The following is a 25,933-nucleotide window of genomic DNA, read 5'->3' on the forward strand; positions in this document are numbered from 1 at the left end:
AAATAACATCCATGAAATTTCTAGGAATGATGCTGGACACAAATTTAACATGGAATGAACATGTTAGACACATTTCAAAAAGAATAAACAAAGGCATCTATCTTCTTCGGAGACTGAGCCAAATTGTAGATACCTCAGTATTAATGAATGTGTACTTTGCGCATATTCATAGCCATCTAATTTATGGCATTCAACTATGGGGAAATTCCTCATCCTCCCATGTCTTGTTCAAGCTTCAAAAAAAGGCCTTGAGAATAATATGTAAGAAGGGCCCTCTCACATCATGCAGAGATTTATTTGTTAGTATGGGACTGTTGACAGTGCCGTCATTGTATATACTGGCATGCCTAACATCAATGAAGAAAACTATTAGTGAATATGTGTTGAACAGTAATGTACATAGCTATGGAACTAGGCATAGAAATAATGTTAGAGTTAATTATTGTCAGTATGCGGGATCGCAAAAGAATTGGCAATACATGTCTATTAAACTTTTTAATGCTCTCCCTAATGAGATAAGAGAAAGTAACTGTGTGAGTTTTAAACGATTTTTAAAGAATTTGCTGGTTGGAAAATGTCTATATAAGGTAGAAGAGTTTTTCGAAATTCAATTTTGAAAGTTATTTGAGTATATGTTTGTTTTTTGGACTTGAGAGTGCTAGACAATTGAGTTTAAAAATAAAATAGATTAAAATAATATAAATGAATGTGATATATATATATATATATATATATATATATATATATATATGTGTGTGTGTGTGGTGTGTGTGGTGTGGTGTGGTGTGTGTGTGTGTGTGTGTGTGTGTGTGTGTGTGTGTGTGTGTGTGTGTGTGTGTGTGTGTGTGTGTGTGTGTGTGGTGTGTGTGTGTGTGTGTGTGTGGTGTGTGTGTGTGTGTGTGTGTGTGTGTGTGTGTGTGTGTGTGTGTGTGTGTGTGTGTGTGTGTGTGTGTGTGTGTGGTGTGTGTGTGTGTGTGTGTGTGTGGTGTGTGTGGTGTGTGGTGTGTGTGTGTGTGTGTGTGTGTGTGTGTGTGTGTGTGTGTGTGTGTGTGTGTGTGTGTGTGGTGTGTGTGTGTGTGTGTGGTGTGTGTGTGTGGTGTGGTGTGTGTGTGTGTGTGGTGTGTGTGTGTGTGTGTGTGTGTGTGTTGTGTGGTGTGTGTGTTGTGTGTGTGTGTGTGGTGTGTGGTGTGTGTGTTGTGTGGTGTGTGTGTGTGTGTGGTGTGTGTGTTGTGTGTGTGTGTGTGTGTGTGTGTGTGTTGTGTGTGTGTGTGTGTATGTGTATATATATATATTATATATATATATTTATATATGATGTGTTAGACTACTGTAAGTTTGAACTGACGTTGTTATGACATTTTCATGTTTTTGACAATAAATTATTTATTTATATATTTCGGAGCATAACAATACCACAATCAGTCATGTATCGTAAAATATATCAGCAAAAAAATTGTTATCTTCTGCCTTATGTATATCTAAAGTAATTAGTTTCAAATTTAAAATTTTAGACACAGTCATGGGTTCCTTCTTTTATACTTTTTGTTGTTTATTTTATTATGTCTATTATACCTTTGGCTTAAGTTGTTTGGTTCTACTTTTACTTTTGGTTTAACTTATTTTTTTCGTTCAACCATATTTCTCATCTTTTTTATTGTACAAAACTGGAAAATTCCGTATCTCTTCAATCAGTTTTTCATTCTCCACGTCTCCGTCAAAAAGTAAACTGAACTAGACGGTGACGGCGCGGGCACGGCTCGGGCAACAAACACGGTGACGGTGCTGACGCGGTGCGGTAGTATGTGTCCCTACACGTTTCAAAGCATTTGTTTTCTCACTCGCCGCAGTACGTCCGTCACTCGGCCGTGCGCGGCGCGGGCTCGGTGCAGATATGTGTGTCCCGACCAAGATTGAGATATTATTATTGAAACTGAACTTCACAAATAAGTATTAACTTACTTAGCCGAATTTTGGAAGTTCAGTTTCTTTTGAATATCTTCCTTTTAAAATTATCTAAATAGGATACAGTATATCCAGGATAGAGCTTGACTAAGTAACACATACTCAATCGCTCTAAGATAGTTCATATAGTGAAAAAATTATTAATCCAAATTTTCTCGATAGGAGGAATATTTAGCACATTACCATCCTATTGTGACTGATCCATTCCGTCTCGAGAATATCTCCTAATCTTTGACTTTCTGATTCAGCCTTGGTGAGGTAAAGGTCTGATAAACTTTTGGCCTTGAAAATCCTATGGATGTATGCCATCATCAAATAGAATCTGCAAGTGTCAATTTGATTTGTTAATAACATTTTAATCTTTTGCAAATCATCGATTTTTTCTAATTGAAAAATGAAATATTTTACCACAACAATTCCCGATTTACAAGTCATGCATTTTTGGTATATTTTAATTTCACTTCTCTTTAATACACATCCTCCTGCTTCAATTTCATTAAACAATAAATGTTTTTTTTAGGCCAGTTTGGGGGCATTTTATTCATCCAAATATATAGAATGATATTTCAGGAATAGCACCACAACTTTACTGCTACTCCTCCAATTTGGTATCTATATAATTAATTGAAATTCATTTTATATGCTACATATTTCACAATTACTCATTTACGATCTACGACGTTTATATAAAAGTCATCAAACAGTCATTTACGAAAGCCATCAGTCATCATCCTTATCTCGCCTTACCTCTTATAATGACTAGTGGATCACCGTACGCCAAAGCTCGGAATAAACAATCTATAAGTTTTCTCTGGCCAAAGTATTTGAATAGTGCATCCTGTTATTGTAAAGTTAATGAGACTCTACAACTAATCTGACTCTACTTTCTGGACTGAAAAATGAACTCAAATCAAGTGGATAGCATAACCTATAATTTTTATTCATTCATATCTCTACCTTCATTGTATTATCATTCATCACACCATCACCACCTAGGCTTAAAATACTTCTAGAAAGTCGCCTTTGTAAAATAATAAATAATAATTCTACAATTTGTTCTGATCATGGTATTGATAGCCATTGAAAATTCCACTGTTCTGATGCAACAGGTAGTTAGTTATTCCTACCTTGGACGCAAGAGAATGACTCAAAAAACCAATAACCCATTCAAAAATAAGTAAAAAATTGATAATATATTGGAAATGCCACTAATTTGGTACAAAAAATTTGTTATTCTACCTAGGAAGCAAGAATATGACGCGAGCCTTGATAACATTCCACAGAGTGATGCAGAATGACGCAATGTGCGACAGTTCTCTAGCCATGTGCTTCTTATCCCACCTTCTCGAATCATTTTTGCGCACCATTCTAATGATGAAAAACTCCAGCAGCATGATTTCAAAAAACACATTTGACATTGTAACTTCTTCCGTCGACAGAATATGCTCAATAAACTTGTATCTGTACATTTCATCTCTGAGAAAAAATTGTTCATTAAATTAGAATTGAGATTTTCCGTTAAAATTTCCAAGTTATCTCTTCAAATTGAATTGTCTGTTTATATGCCATATTCACACTGCACTAGGATTTATGAAAAAGAACTTATATTAAATTGAATTAAGAATATCTATTTAAGTTTGACTGAATTTACTGAATACGAATTGAATTAATCTTCAAATTAAATAGTATGTTGGAACGCTTATATGTCATATTTTTACACTTCTCAGCACTCGATCTGCACAATTACTTTACAACAGTAGGGTATTATCAGAGACAAACAAATATAGGCTTTTCCTTTCTCTATGGTATTATCAACAATCAACGGAGAGTTGCCTTACAAATCAGAAAGTCATTCTAACAAGTGCAGAATCTTATTTCATGCCAGTAGTAAGTAGAGAGAAAATGAGCTAGTTTGGTTCGATTGCACAAAAGCCTGCTGAATTTTAATCATGATTGCATGTCACGAGAACCAATCAAGGAAGGCTTTTCCGTGAAGAAGACTTCTCTGATTAGTTCTCATGGCTTTTAATCAAGATTAAAATTTAACAGGCTTTTGTTCAATCAGGGCTTTGAGGTAGATTTGTATCTGTACAAGATTACACACATAATAATGGGAATTTAAAAAAAAACATCATAAAAAAGTGGCAAAGAAAAAAATTCTATGATATTTTAAAACTTCAAAATTTGCCATCCTTCAGATGGCACGAATAAATCTTTGACATCTGTTTTAAAGATTTATTATTGAACGCTGCAGCATAAAATACTGTTATGAAAGAATAAAAAACTTACCTGCGAATGAAAAATACAGCCAATACAATAGCCAGTGGCCGTTCAAGGTCAATGAGACTTCGATGGACTTCCTCGAGCGCCCTGTGTGGAGATTCTTCGATCAAACCAGTATACAGGATCAGGTAGGTTGAGAATATAAAGTAGCACGTTGAAGACATTTCTTTTCCTTCGTTTCTCAACTTTTCCAAATAATAAACAGCTTGATCAATCTTTTTCAAATGTATCTGGAAATTGAGATGTTTGCCATTAGTGAATTAGTTCAACAAATTTTAATATGTACAGTAAATGAAAGGTTTACGGCCGTACTTGGGTTACGGTTATGCTTTATATGATAGCTTTACATTTCAATCAATCAAAGATGATTACGGCTATGCTTTATGCTTTATATGATAGCTTCATGTTTCAATCAATCAATCAAACTTGAATTCAAAACAGACATGAAAATTCACATGAATGTGTCACAAATATAAGGAACAAAAATATGTCAGAGGTTATTGGGAAATAATTTTGTCTTTTTCCACTTCAAACATTTATCACTACACTAAACAATAATCAGGGTAATCACTAAACATTTTCTTACACTAGACAAAAAAAATTACAATAAATTCATTTCAACTCTAACAAAAGAGTAATTCCAATACTTTTTTTTACATTTCTTCAAATTGCTTTATAAAAGATGTACAATTATTGACGGCCATGGACAATTATTAAGAAATAGGAACCAATCAGAATAAGTCCAGTAGCTGAGGGAAAAGTTCTGTTTGGTTATCACCAAATGTTCTCAAGAATAATTATTGTCACATAAGTAGCTTCTATCCCAGCACATGAGTTTTCCTGGCAGGTGGTCTGATTTTGTGATATGTGACTTTCATTTTGTTTTAGGATAAAGTGTGTAAATGATTTGTGGAATTGACTTAAGGATATTTCAACTTACAGCCAGTAAAATGCAGAAACATCTATTCCAGAGCAATGCAGCCTCAGCCTCACATTCCTCGGCTTTCAGTTCAGCTGCTTTTCCAAGTTCATAAGCTGGCACCAATTTACCTTCTAGAAGTCTGCAAAAGAATAATTAATTTTATTATTGTTATGTTTTATCTGACAATCTAGTAAATCAGGAAAATCATCCGAAACACATTCAACATTCAATTTATATAGCCATTAAAATGCATAATCATATTGAATAAATTATACCCCAAGAAATACACACCTAGCCACACATATAATATTTGAGCACTACTGTGTTCTCAATTCTGTATAAAATAAGTTGCGACTTGAGCTTCCAGAGCTGAACAAATATCTGTGTTTTTGCCAGATTGTGTGAATTGAAACTTTTCCATGAAAGCCCATGTCTATGTGACTCAATATATTCAATGTAACAGCAATATAAATTATAGATTGTAAGTTATTTGTGATAGGATGATTTGTTGATTTAGTGCATTTTGTTCTATCTTGCTGAAGTGAACAATAAAGGTTGATTTGATTTGATATCTTCAGTCCATGGTTATCAACAGGAAGTCTCAATTTCACACAATCTGATAATGCTGATACTTGGACGAATGCAAACTAGACCAAATTAATCTCAATTTAAACCAAATAGTTTGAACAAAGTCAGGCTCAAAATAGGTTTTAACTCATTTTATTGAGAGTATATAGTGACCACTATAAAATAAACATACAATAATCTATGTTGTGAATGATGAATAATTTGAAATTGTTTATTTCTTCAATCTGAAAAATGTTTCATGATGAATAAACACAATGAGAACTTTAGAATAAGATGTCATTGTCTAATAGAGGCCACGAGATATAGCATGAGCTTTAACCATGAAAGCAATGTACCTAGAATACATTGTATTCTAGGTGCCTTGGGTGAAAGAGTGCATGGCGTGGTAGGGATGTAGGGGTGAGAATGTCTCACTCACAGTCACAAACACAGTCACTCTGCATACAATCGGCCAGTGTAGAGAATGTTTCAAGTGAGGATACCGGCTGCCCAGAACAAACTGACCAAATTCTTGCTCCCGCCTTGAATAAATCAGAGTTGAGCCCCATGTGGTGGGAATCGATGGTTCATGTGATATCTCGCGCCTCTACTAATATAAATTTGTCAATAAATAATATAAATTTCAATAATTATAGCCTATAAATCTAGCCTGTATTACATTGCATCCTTTTATGCCTTATCATCCTTTTATGCCTGCATTTAAATATTGGAGAATCCCTTAGAAAAAACGATCCTTGAAAAATCAACATTGATTTCAATGATCAAATCAAATCACTTTCATTGTCAGAAACACTTTCACATGTTAAAACAATCGTCAAACAAACATTTACACCAATCAATATGTCTGAAGTCATAAAACAATTTTAATTATAGGTAAGTATTGAATGCGTGCTACTATTAAATATTGTATTAAGGCTATACTAAGAATTCCTCAACTGAATAGAGGCATTTTTGTAGAAGAATAGCTTTGATAGATCTTTTAAATTATTTGATTTCTAGATGCCTAGTCTCTAGAGGAAGTTTATTGAACAGTTTTATAGAAGTAAATTGCCAGTTTCTCTGAGTGCCAGTATAACGGTGTGAATCTACTCTCACGTCCTCCCTGTGTCTAGTAGAATAATTATGTACATCACTATTTATAACATATTTGCTCACATTCTTCCTCATGTAAATCAAACACACATAGACATAGTGATGGAAGAGTCAACAAACCTAATCCTTGAAAGAGAGGTTTACAACTTGCAAGCGGCGGTGCATGGCAAATAATTCTAAGAGCTTTTTTTTGTAATTTGAAAAGTGTAACAGCCGTAGAGCAATTTCCCCATAGCTGGACACCATAAGCTAAGTGACTATATATGTGCCCATAATAGACACTCATCAATACATCATGTTCGACAATATTGCTTAGTCTACGCAAAAGAAATATCCCTTTACTGAGCTTACCAGATGTATATCTATGTGACATTTCCAGTTCAAGTTTGTGTCCAGCATAAGACCTAAGAATTTCAGAGAACTCAAGCAAGTAAACCTCGTATTGAAACTAAATTGGAGGTCACTGGTTTTTAACGAGTTGAGACTCAGATTATTGGAAGCACACCAGTCTTTAATAGTCAATGTGCTTCTCTCAAGCACTGCATTAATATGCTGTCCATCAGTACCACTGACTTTCAAGCCCAGATCATCGGCAAAAAGGAAAGAACAACTGTTTTTGCAGAAACTACTTATTGTATTTGGCAAATCATTGATGTGTAGATTATGCACAACAGCGGCCCAAGTATGGAACCTTGCGGTACACCATACCTGACCACTTTGCTACTTGAGAACTCACCATTCCTAAACCCAAATTGCATTCTGTCACCAAGGTAGGAACGAATAAGATCTACTGCCGCTTTTTCAATGCCATAAAAAGAGAGTTTATTACATAGAATTTCATGCTCAACCGAATCAAAAGCTTTAGTTAAATCAAAAGCTCTTAGATTAACTTTACTTTGTTGCTCCAAGTTCTTGATAACTCCCTCTACAAGGTTCAAAACATTATCACTTGTACTTAAATTTTCCCTAAAGCCATACTGGTCTTTTGACAATATCTTATTTTTTCGAAAAAAGCGACTAGTTGCTCATGAAGGAGAATTTCAAAAACTTTAGACAATATCTCCACTATGCAAATGGGTCTATAATTTTCTATTTTTGTCCTGTCACCTTTTTTATGAACTGGTATCATTTTTACTTTCTTAAGCTCATCTGGGAATATTCCTAACTCTATGCACATATTGAAAATGTGTGTTAGAACTTTCGCTATATTTGGAGCAGCAATCTTTAAAATAACAGAGTTCAGTCCATTTATATCCAAACATTTGCTGTTACTTAATTTTCTTATGAATCTTGCTCCAGCCATCCAAGTTATCTAATTTTCAACTAAACCCTTCATATGATATTTCATTTTCACTTGAAATTACTCACTTGACTTTGAACGCAGTTGATATGAATTTCCCAATGGCGATTTCTTCAGCCACAAAATCTGTATTATGCATGTTTTTCACCCGCATATTCAGAATCGATTGACCTTTTTCAAGTATTCGATCGCAGTAGCTGAACAATCCGAGCAAGCAGGTCACGTCCAGAAGATTTGCCAACGCTATGAACAGATCTGCTAAATTTGCTCCACGACTACTGAGGATTGCATGGACAGATTTCAGTGCTAGAACACGTGCCATTGGGAGATCTCCTTCCATCTGTTACAGAAAATAATTATATCTTATTCATGTATTTATTGAAGAAAGACAAATATTACATTGAAACATCATAGAAAAAATATAATTACAGAAAAATAGTTGAACAGTAAGTTATTAGCCAATACTAGCCCAAGCTGTAATAATTACTTACTTACTTAAAGTGCTCTATTGTTGATGAATTAATTAAATTTTTCTATGAGTGCAAGGGTGGTAGTGCTCATCGAAATGCTAGATTGAACCCGGGAATCGTACCCAAGGCGTAACCATTGGAGATTGGAGTCAAAGAGGCACCGTTGAAGATTGCCCACTACTTTAATGATTGACAGCTAAACACAATGTTATAGGCGGTGTAAGAATTTTTTGGAAGGTACAGTTCAAAAGTATGCAAATAATGAACGGAATAATTTAAAATTAAGATCAGGTAGACCTACTGGAGAATTCTATACTTTTGTTGTAGTATTTATGATCCATAAGAAATTGCTTGTATGGTAGAGATCCAACTAAAACATCCCAATGAGGTAATCCAGTGAATCCAGTTGAAAGCTTCAACTCAAGATTTCTAAACTTATTATAGGTTTATAAATCCAAATCGAACTATTTTATGAAAAATTTAATTCAAGTTACGTAAATTTGAGATACGGATTGGAAGATGCTGGTGGTTAAAGCCATCTGTAGAAAATTTTATTGATAATCTCAAACTATTTCAAACTTATAGCTTTATAAATCCAAATAGAGCTATTTTATGAGAATTTTGATATAAGTTACGTACATTTGAGATACGGATTGGAAGATGCTGGTAATTAAAGCGATCTTTAGAAAATTGGATTGGAAATTTTGATTGATATATCACTTTGTGGACTAAACATACAGATGAACTGCGACCACTTGGACGCATGCATCACTTTGAAGGATATAAAAAACTAAACTGACGGTAAATAGAATCTATATTGAGCTGCATGTTTTCTTATGGCTAGAGTAGCCAGTAATAATGAGGCATAGATTGAAAATAAGTACTGGTGTTCCATTACAAGTACATAAAATTACCATTTTAATATTACAGCAAATGATGAAACAGAGTGCTCTGTCTTTGTTTGCTTCTTTTCCATGTTTGTTCCAGATATTCCAATCACGATGCATCAGCACCACTCTCTCATAGAATTTTGTTTTGAAATTTATGAAACGGTTATTGAATAGATTGAATTTCTGATGCAATATTGCTTCTTTTATATCAATCTTGGCCACAAACGAATTATCCAACTGCACATGTGCTTCGGCTGTAAGGATAAATTAATTTGAATCTCATTATAATTGATATATTCTTCATCAACTTGAAATAACTCAAGGTTCTATCTGAACCTTGATTTTAAATTCTAACCGACATTTTGAGTTATCAATATCTCAAAATATATTATTCTTCATTGTACTTTTTCAAAAAACACACCATTAAAAAGATTGGAGAGAAAAAATAAGGTTACTCAATACAGAGTTTTGAATGGAAAAGTAAATAAGTATGCAATGAATATCATGTCTGCTGAAGTAGGCCTACGTACCTGCTAAAGTTTTCGCCTTGAATATAAGCATATCAGAGTTTACAGTTTCTCGAATTTCATTGTTTGTCTGTAAATAATAAAAATGTGGCTTAATAAAAAGCTGTGGTATATAGTTATACATACATTTGTGGTATAGTTGTTGTATACATTTAATGTAAAATGAATGTGGCCTTTAACTTGAGATTCACAGTCCAGACGAAATTTGAATGGCTCTGTTAAACATAAGAGTTTCCCAAAGATTGTTTGGAGAATTATGCAGGGTTCTTGCTATTGCTGAGCTTCGCTTGTGAAAAACTATTATCTTAATTAGAGAAAATGAAATATTTATAGAAACCTTTATGATATTTAATATTAATAGATATTACCGTACTTTGTACATCTCTTAGGATATCCATAATAACCAATAATGGGTAGTATCTTACTCTGCATTCTCATCTGAGTTCAGTACATTTCGATAAAATTGTAATCAAATGGCGGGAAAAAAGAAAGAAAAATGTAATAGTTTTGGTCATTCAGGGTTTTTGATAAAAAAATTATAATTTAAAATTATAGGTCTGAAAAAAATGATGGATATTCTTACTTTACCTTGAAAATTGTCCCTTGGCCTGATCCTCAAGGTCCAGTTAAACCACTCCCGATTTTAAATAAAAAAATATATAAAAAACATCTGCCAGCTGATGAATCAAAACACCAGCTTTCCCTACAAGACTCAAATCCTGAAAACACAATTATGTAGGTTTAAACTGCCCGAACTGTGACAGCCTATAATAATTGAATTCTCAAGACAGAATCCTTTCAGGTAACCAATGCCTTAACTCAACAACTAACTTCACAAACGGTTCAAAGAATACGGGCCTCGAAAGAAAAATTCAAAATCTATTTATGTGAAGAAAAATGCAGCCTTGATTCACAGACCAACACTATTGTTTGTATAGCATGGAGCTAAACCCCATAATATTGCCTTCACGAAACGTGATAAAACACACGTTTCATCTTTATACATTGGAGATCTTCTCGCTTTATCAATTACGTTTAATAATTAAATCCGCGACCAGATTTCCAATTCACAAAATAATATTTCAAAAATTGAATGGGTTTTGATGTCACAATATATCCATATCTATGATGTAGAATATGTAGAAGGCTAATCTGTATTCTTATTCGAGTACAGTACATTTCAATACACCAAATTCATATCAATTATATAATAATATAATTATTAATAATTGATATATTATTATTATTATTTTTATTATATCAATAATGTAGAATACTCACTTGAACCAAATCTATGACTTTTTCTAGGTGAGTGAGTGCTCTCCTAGGGCTATTCCTCAGTATAGAATATTGCGCATATTCAATCATGCAATGGACCTCTTTCACGGGAAGGACTGGAATGCAACAATAACATATTTTACAAAACTCTGGAAATTCTATGAATTGGAATCACTATCAATAATTTTGAGTGTATTATTTCAATAGTGAATTATTCAATTTATCTCTTTTCTGTATAGGGCTTCTTGTAATATAAATATAAAGAAAATAAAAAATCTCAGTACCCTTTTTTGAAATATTTTATCACAATATGTTTCGGACATTTATGCCATTTTCAAGTGATATCAATCACATGTTGTGATAAAATATTTCAAAAAAGGATACTGAGATTTTTTATTTTCTTCATATTGAATAATTAATTATTCAATATCTACTGATAAATTACGGAAATGAAAGTAAAATGATGAATGGAAGTTATGTTTGAAACAAAATATGCAATCAAATTAATTTATTGAAATAGAGATAGTAATAGTATGAGCAGAATTAATAAATAATTTCAATATTGAGAAGAACTCGAGTCCAGTTTACTACTTGCTATATAAAGATTTCATTCAATTGGTGAAATTTCAAAAATTGAATGGGTTTTGATGTCACAATATATCCATATCTATGATGTAGAATATGTAGAAGGCTAATCTGTATTCTTATTCGAGTACAGTACATTTCAATACACCAAATTCATATCAATTATATAATAATATAATTATTAATAATTGATATATTATTATTATTATTTTTATTATATCAATAATGTAGAATACTCACTTGAACCAAATCTATGACTTTTTCTAGGTGAGTGAGTGCTCTCCTAGGGCTATTCCTCAGTATAGAATATTGCGCATATTCAATCATGCAATGGACCTCTTTCACGGGAAGGACTGGAATGCAACAATAACATATTTTACAAAACTCTGGAAATTCTATGAATTGGAATCACTATCAATAATTTTGAGTGTATTATTTCAATAGTGAATTATTCAATTTATCTCTTTTCTGTATAGGGCTTCTTGTAATATAAATATAAAGAAAATAAAAAATCTCAGTACCCTTTTTTGAAATATTTTATCACAATATGTTTCGGACATTTATGCCATTTTCAAGTGATATCAATCACATGTTGTGATAAAATATTTCAAAAAAGGATACTGAGATTTTTTATTTTCTTCATATTGAATAATTAATTATTCAATATCTACTGATAAATTACGGAAATGAAAGTAAAATGATGAATGGAAGTTATGTTTGAAACAAAATATGCAATCAAATTAATTTATTGAAATAGAGATAGTAATAGTATGAGCAGAATTTCTGCTCATACTATTACTATCTCTATTTCAATAAATTAATTTGATTGCATATTTTGTTTCAAACATAACTTCCATTCATCATTTTACTTTCATTTCCGTAATTTATCAGTAGATATTGAATAATTAATTATTCAATATGAAGAAAATAAAAAATCTCAGTATCCTTTTTTGAAATATTTTATCACAACATGTGATTGATATCACTTGAAAATGGCATAAATGTCCGAAACATATTGTGATAAAATATTTCAAAAAAGGGTACTGAGATTTTTTATTTTCTTTATATTTATATTACAAGAAGCCCTATACAGAAAAGAGATAAATTGAATAATTCACTATTGAAATAATACACTCAAAATTATTGATAGTGATTCCAATTCATAGAATTTCCAGAGTTTTGTAAAATATGTTATTGTTGCATTCCAGTCCTTCCCGTGAAAGAGGTCCATTGCATGATTGAATATGCGCAATATTCTATACTGAGGAATAGCCCTAGGAGAGCACTCACTCACCTAGAAAAAGTCATAGATTTGGTTCAAGTGAGTATTCTACATTATTGATATAATAAAAATAATAATAATAATATATCAATTATTAATAATTATATTATTATATAATTGATATGAATTTGGTGTATTGAAATGTACTGTACTCGAATAAGAATACAGATTAGCCTTCTACATATTCTACATCATAGATATGGATATATTGTGACATCAAAACCCATTCAATTTTTGAAATATTATTTTGTGAATTGGAAATCTGGTCGCGGATTTAATTATTAAACGTAATTGATAAAGCGAGAAGATCTCCAATGTATAAAGATGAAACGTGTGTTTTATCACGTTTCGTGAAGGCAATATTATGGGGTTTAGCTCCATGCTATACAAACAATAGTGTTGGTCTGTGAATCAAGGCTGCATTTTTCTTCACATAAATAGATTTTGAATTTTTCTTTCGAGGCCCGTATTCTTTGAACCGTTTGTGAAGTTAGTTGTTGAGTTAAGGCATTGGTTACCTGAAAGGATTCTGTCTTGAGAATTCAATTATTATAGGCTGTCACAGTTCGGGCAGTTTAAACCTACATAATTGTGTTTTCAGGATTTGAGTCTTGTAGGGAAAGCTGGTGTTTTGATTCATCAGCTGGCAGATGTTTTTTTATATATTTTTTTATTTAAAATCGGGAGTGGTAACCACTCCCGATTTTAAATAAAAAAATATATAAAAAAACATCTGCCAGCTGATGAATCAAAACACCAGCTTTCCCTACAAGACTCAAATCCTGAAAACACAATTATGTAGGTTTAAACTGCCCGAACTGTGACAGCCTATAATAATTGAATTCTCAAGACAGAATCCTTTCAGGTAACCAATGCCTTAACTCAACAACTAACTTCACAAACGGTTCAAAGAATACGGGCCTCGAAAGAAAAATTCAAAATCTATTTATGTGAAGAAAAATGCAGCCTTGATTCACAGACCAACACTATTGTTTGTATAGCATGGAGCTAAACCCCATAATATTGCCTTCACGAAACGTGATAAAACACACGTTTCATCTTTATACATTGGAGATCTTCTCGCTTTATCAATTACGTTTAATAATTAAATCCGCGACCAGATTTCCAATTCACAAAATAATATTTCAAAAATTGAATGGGTTTTGATGTCACAATATATCCATATCTATGATGTAGAATATGTAGAAGGCTAATCTGTATTCTTATTCGAGTACAGTACATTTCAATACACCAAATTCATATCAATTATATAATAATATAATTATTAATAATTGATATATTATTATTATTATTTTTATTATATCAATCTTGGCCACAAACGAATTATCCAACTGCACATGTGCTTCGGCTGTAAGAATGAATTAATTTGAATCTCATTATAATATATAAGCTTATTCTTCATCAACTTGAAAGGTTCTATCTGAACCTTGATTTTAAATTTTAACCGACATTTTGAGCTATCAATATCTCAAAATATATTATTCTTCATTGTACTTTTTCAAAAAACACACCATTAAAAAGATTGGAGAGAAAAAATAAGGTTACTCAATACAGAGTTTTGAATGGAAAAGTAAATAAGTATGCAATGAATATCATGTCTGCTGAAGTAGGCCTACGTACCTGCTAAAGTTTTCGCCTTGAATATAAGCATATCAGAGTTTACAGTTTCTCGAATTTCATTGTTTGTCTGTAAATAATAAAAATGTGGCTTAATAAAAAGCTGTGGTATATAGTTATACATACATTAATGTGGTATAGTTTTTGTACACATTAAATGTAAAATGAATGTGGCTATAAAGTTGAGATTCTCAGTCCAGACGGAATTTGAATGGCTGTGTCAACCATAAGAGTTTCTCAAAGATTGTTTGGAGAATTATGCAGGGTTCTTGCTATTGCTGAGCTTCGCTTGTGAAAAACTAATATCTTAATTAGAGAAAATGAAATATTTATAGAAACTTTTATGATATTTAATATTTAATAGATATTACCGTACTTTGTACATCTCTTAGGATATCCATAGTAACCAATAATGGGTAGTATCTTACTCTGCATTCTCATCTGAGTTCAGTACATTTCGATAAAATTGTAATCAAATGGCGGGAAAAAAGGAAGAAAAATGTAATAGTTTTGTTTGTTCAGGGTTTTTGATAAAAAAATTATAATTTAAAATTATAGGTCTGAAAAAAATGATGGATATTCTTACTTTACCTTGAAAATTGTCCCATGGCCTGATCCTCAAGGTCCAGTTAAACCACTCCCGATTTTAAATAAAAAAATATATAAAAAAAGTCTGCCAGCTGATGAATCAAAACACCAGCTTTCCCTACAAGACTCAAATCCTGAAAACACAATTATGTAGGTTTAAACTGCCCGAACTGTGACAGCCTATAATAATTGAATTCTCAAGACAGAATCCTTCAGGTAACCAATGCCTTAACTCAACAACTAACTTCACAAACGGTTCAAAGAATACGGGCCTCGAAAGAAAAATTCAAAATCTATTTATGTGAAAAAAATGCAGCCTTGATTCACAGACCAAAAGTCGACTCACTCTTGTTTGTATAGCATGGAGCTAAAAACCATAATATTGCCTTCACGAAACGTGATAAAACACACGTTTCATCTTTATTCATTGGAGATCTTCTCGCTTTATCAATTACGTTTAATAATTAAATCCGCGACCAGATTTCCAATTCACAAAATAATATTTCAAAAATTGAATGGGTTTTGATGTCAAAATATATCCATATCTATGATGTAGAATATGTAGAAGGCTAATCTGTATTCTTATTCGAGTACAGTACATTTCAATACACCAAATTCATATCAATTATATAATAATATAATTATTAATAATTGATAAATTATTATTATTATTTTTATTATATCAATAATGTAGAATACTCACTTGAACCAAATCTATGACTTTTTCTAGATGAGTGAGTGCTCTCCTAGGGCTATTCCTCAGTATAGAATATTGCGCATATTCAATCATGCAATGGACCTCTTTCACGGGAAGGACTGGAATGCAACAATAACATATTTTTAAAAACTCTGGAAATTCTATGAATTGGAATCGCTATCAATAATTTTGAGTGTATTATTTCAATAGTGAATTATTCAACATCTACTGATAAATTACGGAAATGAAAGTAAAATGATGAATGGAAGTTATGTTTGAAACAAAATATGCAATTAAATTAATTTATTGAAATAGAGATAGTAATAGTAAAAGCAGAATTAATAAATAATTTCAATCTTGAGAAGAACTCGAGAGTCCAGTTTACTACTTGTATAAAGATTTCAATTGGTGAAATCTCTGAAATTCTAATTAGAGCAAGAGAACCTACCTCCGTTATGAGTGTGTCTTATGAGCTGGTCGTAAATCAAAGGGCGGTACGTGAATGCTGTACAAATGTCAACAAATTTGAAGTCTGGAAAAAAGAAAATTTGTGAAAATTGAAGTTAACTTTAATAATTCAATAGTAATGAGTTAGGATTACATGATTTTGATTACCTATACTCCTCCAGTGACGTAGTCTTGAATGAATTATTGAGAGTAGATAACGTGCTGGTCTCCTATGAATAACTTCAATCGAGAAATTAAACCAATAGAATGAAATTGTACATCTACTCCCTTTTGATTCAGAAAGAAACAATGAATTCTCCAGTTCATACTTTGTAAATTACTGAAAAAGTTAGCTATATTATCAGTTGATTTATATTAGTGTATAAGCCAAAATATATTGTAAACTCTATAAATTACATAATAAATACAATAATCATCATTATTTCAATCACCACCATACGTACCTGACTGTCCAATATCGTCTACCTGAAAAAGAAATATATTTTCTAAATGTTGATAAAAAAGTCACATTTAAAAATATAATTATCAAAAATATCATCTCAATTTTTATAAATAAGTTTACTGATTCGTGTACCTTACAAAAAACATTTTGAAATATGACTGCTTGATAAATTTGCTACTAATTATAAAGAATACGATTGATCATACCACTGATCCAGATTTCAGAAGACTTTCAAGATATTTAGCAGCTCTTGTATGAAACATTTGCCTTTGATTTAGGGGTAGAAGATCATACGTTTTATGCCTGAACATAGGCAACGTGAAGGCTATTTCTTGACAAAATGCAAAGGTAGGTAATTTCAGTTCGTCTTTTTCTCTCAAAAGATCATCTGAAAAGCAACACAAAAATAAATGGAAAAGCTTATAAAATGATTTTATTAAAAATACGTAAGGAATTTGATTGCGAAAAAGTAAATTCGTTTGACTTTTATTGGTGGGAAGGTCCCACTTCGCCTGAATACATCATTCAAGCCGTCTATGGGCGTTACGACTGTCATACTTTAGTCGGGACCGACCGTTCAACGTGCCCATCCTATATACGGGAGTGACCTGCTTGAGAAAAGAAGCTGCGACAAAAATAATTGGGTTATGCATTTTCATTACTTTAGTTTAAGATGTTTGAAATTCAGATCATTGTAATATTATAAATTTAGTGAAAAACATTTTTGTTGTTAGAATAATTTTGCAAGAGTTCATTTTAATCAATTTTTTATTAGTACTTAATATAATACTGTATTTTAAAATTTGAAAACCCACTCTCGATAGTCTGCAGCGTACGGATTGATCAAATGCAATCAATAAGAAATACAGGAGTATTTTCCTCTAGAGATACGTTTTCGCTTATTCTTATATTTTTGTACAAAGTATAATAATTTATTATTCAATGTACCTTCTTCACTTTCCTTTCACATCTTTTCACTCAAACCTTACATGCCTATTACATGGAAAAACATAGTTGACAAGGTATTTTTCTACTTTTTTCCTTGATTTTATTGTTTTATATTAAATGTAACTATTATTTTAATTCTTGTATTGTTTTATCTCATAGTATTTTTTGTGTGCTGTGAATAAATTTAATTGAATGTGTGTTTGCTTGATAGCATATATAACAATACCAAAAAAATACAATGATACTAGCTGCACTTTTGAATATCTAACCTGATATTATATTCAGTGTTAGTCAGAGATGGTATCATGGTATCATATAACTTGAATTCTAATGGAATTATATTATAATTGTCATTTGATGATAAATACTCACGATTGCTTTCTATATAGGGACATGAACACACTGGATCAACAGTCAAACCCGTCTCGTTTATCCGAGAGTCAATTGATTGCGACTTTTCGCGTTGCATTTCATTATAGCAGCAGAGTATGTGCATCTCGAAAAGTCTTTTTGTAGCTGCAATAAATTGATAATTTATGAGAGAATTGTATTTTTCATTAATTAAATTTAATTATTCACTATGGAGGAATGAAAGATGATTGATGATTAACCTAATGTAACAGTAGAGTCCCAAAAACTCGGTCTAATGTGAACTAAAATGTGACTGAGTTACAATGAGGGAATAGGGTGTTGTAAAAGGCAGGAAACACATTTAAATAGGTGAAAGATTTTGTATTATACTGCAGTGGGCCTACATTATTTATATTATTTAGTGCCGGTTGCACAACAGCCGGTTAAATTTCAACCGTGATTAATTTTACAAGGACCAATAAGAGAAGGCGTTTTTGAAAAGACGGCTTCTCTGATTGGTTCTCGTGGGATAAATCAAAGTTAAAATTTAACCGGCTGTTGTGCAACCGGCACTTAGTATTTTGTATTGTAACAGAGAGGAAAAAAATGATTTTGATTTGAGACAAATGGAACTGGCAAATATTGTTTTTGCAATATAATACAAGATATACATACATTTACCGTTACTTATATACAACATATAAATACAAACGTTGAAGGAAAATATCATATAGTCAAAAAATCCATACTGACATAGAGAGTGTCCAAAGACAAATTTCGCAAGAATATACCGTGACTTATTTATATGTTCTATATATATCTGAAAAATATTGTGGGTGACACTTCTTGAATGAAATTGGCGAAATATCGCTGACTTAGGCTCTTATTCACTACCTTGGTCTGAACGGAGATAGATCACCTGTAGGTTTAAACCCGGAATGAAACACATTATAATAAACTAGCCCATTCGTTCATGTGGGCCTAATAGTAGATTAGCGTTAAACGTGCATGATGCATATAGCTCTAAGAATTGTGGATGAGAAATACGAGATACTCGTACATTTAGAACAGTGTTGTCGATCCATTCCTTTTCACTGACTTTTTCTTCAGAAACACTTACTTTTTAGCATTGACGACGTATAGACCTGGTCATTCAGACTGAACACAGTCTCAGTTTCAACAACAGGATGGTTGAAACGTTGTCACTAAAATACTTCGTCATCAAAACGTCGTCACCAACATAAATACTTCATTATTGATGAATTGAGAATGTACTCACCAACAGCCACCATATTTTTGCTCTTGTTCTGTAGCATAGCGACAAGAAAATCCCTCGGGAAAATGTCTCCAATGACTGCAGCACATTTGAGAAGCAGCTGCTCGAATGGTTGAAGAGAATCGAACGCTGACATTATGATAGCTGCAATTGAAAAGTACTGTTCAGAGTATAGACTACTATAATTGTTAGTCTTGACATAATGATAAGGGATGTAAATGAAAATAGTAAAAAACTACTATTAATAACATTGTAAAAATAGAGACAGACTTTGAAAAACTGTGAATAATAATAGAAACTTTGAAAAACTGTGACTAAATAATAATAGAAGTAATAATATAAGACTATTAGGCTATACATAGAATGAAATATTAACTTTTTTGGTAAGGGCTACTCGAATTTACATAAAAATTGAAAATCAAAGTGCCCTTTTTCAACTTTATTTTATTTCTCACTGCTTGTTTCGACTTTTAATGTCGTTTTCAAGACTACTATTTGCCAGTCATGACTTAATAGTAAGGGATGTAATTGGAAATAATTGCGCTAAAAAGTTCTCATGTGATTATGCATGTTATTTTTTTGAAAAGTTTTATTATTAGAGAGAGAGAATAAAGTATAATTATGTTGATTTAGCGAATCTTTGATAGTCTAGTCTTTTACTAATTGGAAAATGAATAAATTTACGTTTAATGAGACAAAATGTAGGAGTGCTCCATTGTAAGCAGTCGATTTCATCAATAATCAATTTATCAATATGCTATTAATATAACGTGAGTGGTAAGTCTGTGACTTGTCTATGGATAAAGAAATCAGATATGATTCAAGGTATGCCTGTTAGAATGAGAATTTCATTTAATAAATGAGAATTACATGTAATGAAATACAGGCTATAAAAACGTCATTTATATTGACTTGAAACAATTTAAAACAATAGTGTCCTCTATATATTTCAAATTCATTTTGGATAGCTTGAGAAAATATTAAAAGTATTTTTAAATAAGTAAAATGCTGTTGAGAAGAATCGATCTCTATAAGTTACCTTCAATTGATGCAGGTACAGTTTCGTCAATAGCGTCAGAACTTTCCAAAATGCAAACATCAACTTCCGAGTCGAACGTCTCTTGCTGGTTTCATGGAATAAACGCCACATCAAAAGAAACCATTAATAGGTGTCAAAAAACCGAAAAGTTGGATGCAACAAAATTGAAGAGGATTTCCAAGGAGCAATAGATCCTACCACATTTTTTTAGTAGGCCTATTATATTTTTTGTAGTAGGCTGTATTGTATTTTTAATGATTATTTTTATTTGTGAAAATATATCTTTTATTTGGCAATAAATGCATTATTCATTCATATATACAACAAGAATGAACATTTTATATTACTGTATCATCTATCTTCTATAGAATGCAGAGAATCGGCAACGCTGTTCTCCTATCTTTCATTATAACGTGGACCTTACTATAGACCTTGTATAGGTATAAACCAACTAAAGACATGACTTGAGACTCGCCATCGAGATTTTGCTCATTTTTGTATTGGAATAAACAGGGAGTGATTGCTAAACTTGTCATAACATTGACATTCAAATTCAAATAAGTTGAAATATAAAATCAAAAAATAGTTGAAATATATTACATTACATGGTACATGTATATATTTATAGTGATGAATAACGTTTTCTGCTCTACTCTATAGTAGTTATAGTAGCTCTATTCTGCAGTATATTTAGGAGAAAAACTTGCACTTTTGTTTCCTGGGGCGGAAATGCTAGGGCAAGAAAAAGTTCTTTTGTCCCATATGATGTACCCAAAACTACATTTATAGTATCTATTGTTGAAATTTTTCATTAGACTACATTTATATAATAGTACTGTCTGTGAATAGCTTATTCAAACATAAAATACACCCACATACAATGGAAAGCCGTTTTCATAACTAACTTGAAAGAACTAGAGTATTGTAAATTATTATAATTTACTGACAAGAGAAGGAAGCTGAACAGAGATGACGCGCTTGGTGGTGACTTCCTGGCCAATGAGGCGCCTGATCAGGAGATTGTAGTCGGGTACAATCATATTGTCCAATTTGTCGAGGTCCTTGCGCTGCATCTTCACCACCTGAATGGCCTTCGAATCGATGAGGCTCTGCAGGTAGCGCTGACACCAGCCAGGGCTCGCTTCGGCGTGCTTGCAGATCAGTCTGCAATGACAACATTGCACTACTATTATTTACTCATTTATCAACTCCTCGGATAATGCCTACATAATATTTTTTGCTTGTGCGTGGTTAATAGAAAGTAAGAGGATGATTTGATGAGATGATCAAACGTCCATGCCTACCAGCGGGATTCGAACACACTACCAGGTAGCGCTAACAGACTGTGGGTGTAACGCCTTAGTCGTCTCGGCTATCCTGACCGGCAATTAAGTTGTAATATGAAAATAAGTTGCATAATATAGTAAAAATACTACTAGGTAGAATACAGAAGTTCATTGATTGATGATTGATGATTGATGATGATAAAGAAGCTTATAAAATTATTTCAGAACATACTATAATAAAGATCTGATATATTATATTTTATATTTTATCATTGGGCAAAATATAAGCTTTGGTGCAATGTTTCGTGATTTAATAAGAAGAAATTTAAGTCTGATAAAATTGAATTATGACAAACATCTTGGGAAAAATATTGTTCTTGATAAGAAAATATTAGGGTACTTTGGATAAGTGTAGGTGTACACTAGACCATGCATGACCAAGTGCGCAGATGAGAAACAGCAGATGAGCCATAGAAACACGTTGTGACATGCCACTGGCGGCTCACACAGGACGCCACCAGCCAATTCACGCGTTCAGTGAGTGTTCCTATGCTCTATCCGGATGATGCGCTTGGTCATGAATGATCTAGCGTGAATTGCACATACTTGCATCCAATGTGATCATACCTTGAAAAATTTGAGCTTTCCATTGCTGTTTTAACTTGACTGAATCATTCTCTGATTATGTGTTTATGTTACTATTCATGAACTTGAACATAAACAAACCATATATACATGATTAGAAAAAGACAAACTGCCCTTGCCCAAAGCTGTTCCCTTTCCGAATTTGATATAAGTTTATATAGAAGTTATTGATAGATATATAGGAATGATTATCATTGTCTAAAAATTGAGACATTACTAACAGGTGAACGGTTCTCGGTATAGCTCGCACATTGAGTATTTGACAGGCAAGAGCTGGCAATAGAGATTCCTCTAGGTTCTCCAGTTCTACGCATGCGCAGTTGGGAAACCAGCGCGTCACCTTTACGGAGCGAGCGCGGTTGCAAGACATCACAACCAGACAATTGCCTTTCGTCAGGAACGACTGAATCATTTCTACTGTTTTCGGATCACAGTAATCCATGTTGTCTATGAATATGGCCAGATTTATAGCTGTCTGTGGAATTCAAAAACCAACATTATAAAAATTATTTAAATTGAAAATTAATGGTAGAGAATTACAATATAGTTGGATACAAATAACAATAAATTATGCCTATTTAATGGAATCACAACTTTGGAGTACAAATAACAATAAATTATGCCTATTTAATGGAATCACAACTTTGGAGTATAATCTTTTGAAAGGTTTTCAAGAATTATAACAAAGGATCTACACATTTTTGTATTAATTTGTACCACTTTAGTTGATAAGGCTCTTTATTCTTCTTCCATCGTTTTCTAATTGTGGATTCTCATCGTGGGATTTCTTTTTCTTTATATTTTGAGATCAACATGAAAATTAATTATTTCTTTTTATTGGTAGTGTTATTATTTGAAGTACCTTTTACGTGAATCTAAATTTGTATTGAGTTTTTGACATAAATCTACCCTACACTCTATTAGTGAGATTAGGACAAATACAAATTTAGACACATGATTTCTCCGAGTGTAACTAATCATCTCAAGATTTACATTGCATTGTAATATGTGCTATGTGAATACTTTGGGAAAAATATTTATTCTTAATCAAGATATTATCTACACCACCGACCGAGAAATTATTTCGAAAAAATCGTTAATATAAATTATATGAACAATTTTCTCTTATAAACTTGATACCCAACTCACTGAATTCCAGCTAATCTGTTTTTTGTAAAATTTCCTCAATAATTTCTTCAACAAGTGGTAACTGTATGATAATAATGTAATCTAAAAATATCTTAGAAGACTTGAGATTTATTAGTGAAAACCTTACCAATTCAACAAGCCTGGCCAACAATCTCTTCTGCATCGCGGCCAAATCCAGTTCAGTGAATTCATGATTTTTAGGAAGCCTGCTGGGCAGATCCAAATTGAAGACAGGGTTCAACAGACTCACAAACATTTCCAAGTCGGTGTCCTTGTACAGACTCTCTATTTTATTAGCAACACTGGAGATGTGCGTGTCACTGGCTAGCTCGAATATCTGGAAAATGAATAATATTTAACGATATTTTTGAAAAATTTCAATTGTTCTATATACACAGGAATGTACTCTAAACTATTGACTATCTAATAAAATATTTCATTATATTTATTTTTATATAAGATTTAGGAGAGAAACAGTTTTGGGTTTGAAATAAAAATGAAAATATCCTTCATTAGGGGGAGTTAGACTTTCAAGTCCTCTCTACCTCTCAACCTTGAGAGATTAATTTCAAGTTTAATCTTTTAGATTCCTTCCTAATCAAAGATTTTATTGTGTGAATAAATATGACAAATAAATATTCCATAACTTTTAACACACTATAGTCTCTGATAGATGGCTGAGATTATACTGTATATATGATTAGTAGGAATACACTTTTCTATAGTCTGCAACGTTAGATTGTATTGCTGTTATGAAGTACAGTGCTGCCAGACTACACACAAGCCAGAAACAGAAAGCCTGTGAGTTACCTGTGTGAGAGGAAGAGTGAAAAAGGGAGCGTATGTCATTTTGAAATAATCAGCATAATAACAGCAACAGTGTGTTTCAAGTTTTTATTGGGCCAGTTGAACATAGAAGTTACATATAGCCAAGTCACAATTCACATTAAAGAAACATACAATACATTGCACAGATACAATACATACAATAGACAATAATAAATAAAATAAAACAGATCACTAAAAGCAAATTTACAATTAGATCAGATAATTTAGTCTCCTGTACTTGGGTATCAATAGACAAAAAAAAAGCATTATATTAAATCGACTAGGGTGTCGTGATCAGCAGTAATGAATTCCTCTACTGAGTAAAATTGATTCACAATCAACCAGGATCTAAGTACTTGGAGAAAACGTTTATTTGGCAAGGATCTAACTTGAGTTGGTAGCAAGTTATGGAATTTGTAGCCTATCACAGGGTAGCTCGACTTGGACTTTTCAAGTCTGCATCTTGGTATATATATACTCTCACGGTTTCTTGTGAAGTGACTGTGAATGTCATTGCTCTTTGGTAGCCTATCCTGCATCTGATGTATACCCTTCAAAGATTGATAGATGAACTCATTAATGACGGATAGAATGCCATTTTTAGAAAGAAGGGGCTTACAGTGATCTAGATAGCACGCCCCAGAAATCACCCGGACCGCTCTCTTCTGAATTAACAGAACTTTAGAAGTGCTAGATGCATGACCCCACAATTTCAAACCATAACTCATCCTCGAATGAAAAAAGCAAAATAGGCCTGTCTGACCACCGAAATTGGCAGTTCAGATATCAGCCTTCTCAGTAGATAGACAATGCTGCTGAGACTGGAGCACACCATGTCTATATGAGGTTCCCAGAGTAACTTGGCATCAAAAGTGAACCCCAATAATCGGACCGGCTGCAAATACTCACTGACATCAGATAGAGAGAACAATATACTTTGGGTTTTTGCCTCATTCAGAGACAATCTGTTTAGTGAGAACCAATCAACAGCTTTATCATACAGCTCCATCACATCTGCTTTAGCTTGGGTGACAGTCTTATTTGCAGAGAACAAGGAAGTGTCATCCGCATAGAACAGCACATTTCCCTCTAGATAGTAGTGCAAATCATTTATTGCTACAAGAAAGAGTAATGGGCCCAACAATGAGCCCTGTGGCACACCTCGTTTTACCAGAAGAGGAATTGAGCACTGATCATTCCAATGTACAATCTGTTTTCTCTCAGAAAGGTAAGACTCAAACACCCGAATTGCACATTCCTGTAAGCCATAATGCTCCAATTTCTTTAATAGAACTGTATGAGGAATACAGTCAAATGCTCGTGAGAGATCACATAGCATTGAAAAAGTTGATTTCCGCTCCTCAAAAGAATTGATAATCGATTCTAACAGTGATTCCAC

General features: G+C 32.6%; 1 protein-coding gene across 3 annotated transcripts in view; it reads right to left on the minus strand.

The window, feature by feature from the left end:
• The window catches only part of LOC111054281 (adenylate cyclase type 10), a 39,687-nt gene that overhangs the window by 4,700 nt on the left and 9,054 nt on the right, over positions 1-25,933 (minus strand). Inside the window, exons 4-18 of one of the 3 annotated variants that reach the window (XM_039432889.1) lie at positions 23,834-24,043; positions 22,779-23,032; positions 21,574-21,790; positions 20,627-20,711; positions 19,591-19,731; positions 18,333-18,476; positions 17,219-17,400; positions 17,014-17,035; positions 16,551-16,634; positions 16,109-16,221; positions 8,216-8,487; positions 5,186-5,306; positions 4,252-4,475; positions 3,202-3,438; positions 2,146-2,284 (exon numbers count right to left, since the gene is read on the minus strand). In XM_039432889.1, coding sequence (XP_039288823.1) covers positions 2,146-2,284; positions 3,202-3,438; positions 4,252-4,475; positions 5,186-5,306; positions 8,216-8,487; positions 16,109-16,221; positions 16,551-16,634; positions 17,014-17,035; positions 17,219-17,400; positions 18,333-18,476; positions 19,591-19,731; positions 20,627-20,711; positions 21,574-21,790; positions 22,779-23,032; positions 23,834-24,043 — 2,445 coding nt within the window. The remainder of the gene's footprint in view (positions 1-2,145; positions 2,285-3,201; positions 3,439-4,251; positions 4,476-5,185; positions 5,307-8,215; positions 8,488-16,108; positions 16,222-16,550; positions 16,635-17,013; positions 17,036-17,218; positions 17,401-18,332; positions 18,477-19,590; positions 19,732-20,626; positions 20,712-21,573; positions 21,791-22,778; positions 23,033-23,833; positions 24,044-25,933) is intronic. The other 2 variants (XM_039432891.1, XM_039432890.1) reach the window with 2 other exon arrangements.

Source organism: Nilaparvata lugens, chromosome 7 (genome assembly GCF_014356525.2).
Source record: "Nilaparvata lugens isolate BPH chromosome 7, ASM1435652v1, whole genome shotgun sequence".
Lineage (NCBI taxonomy): Eukaryota > Metazoa > Arthropoda > Insecta > Hemiptera > Delphacidae > Nilaparvata > Nilaparvata lugens.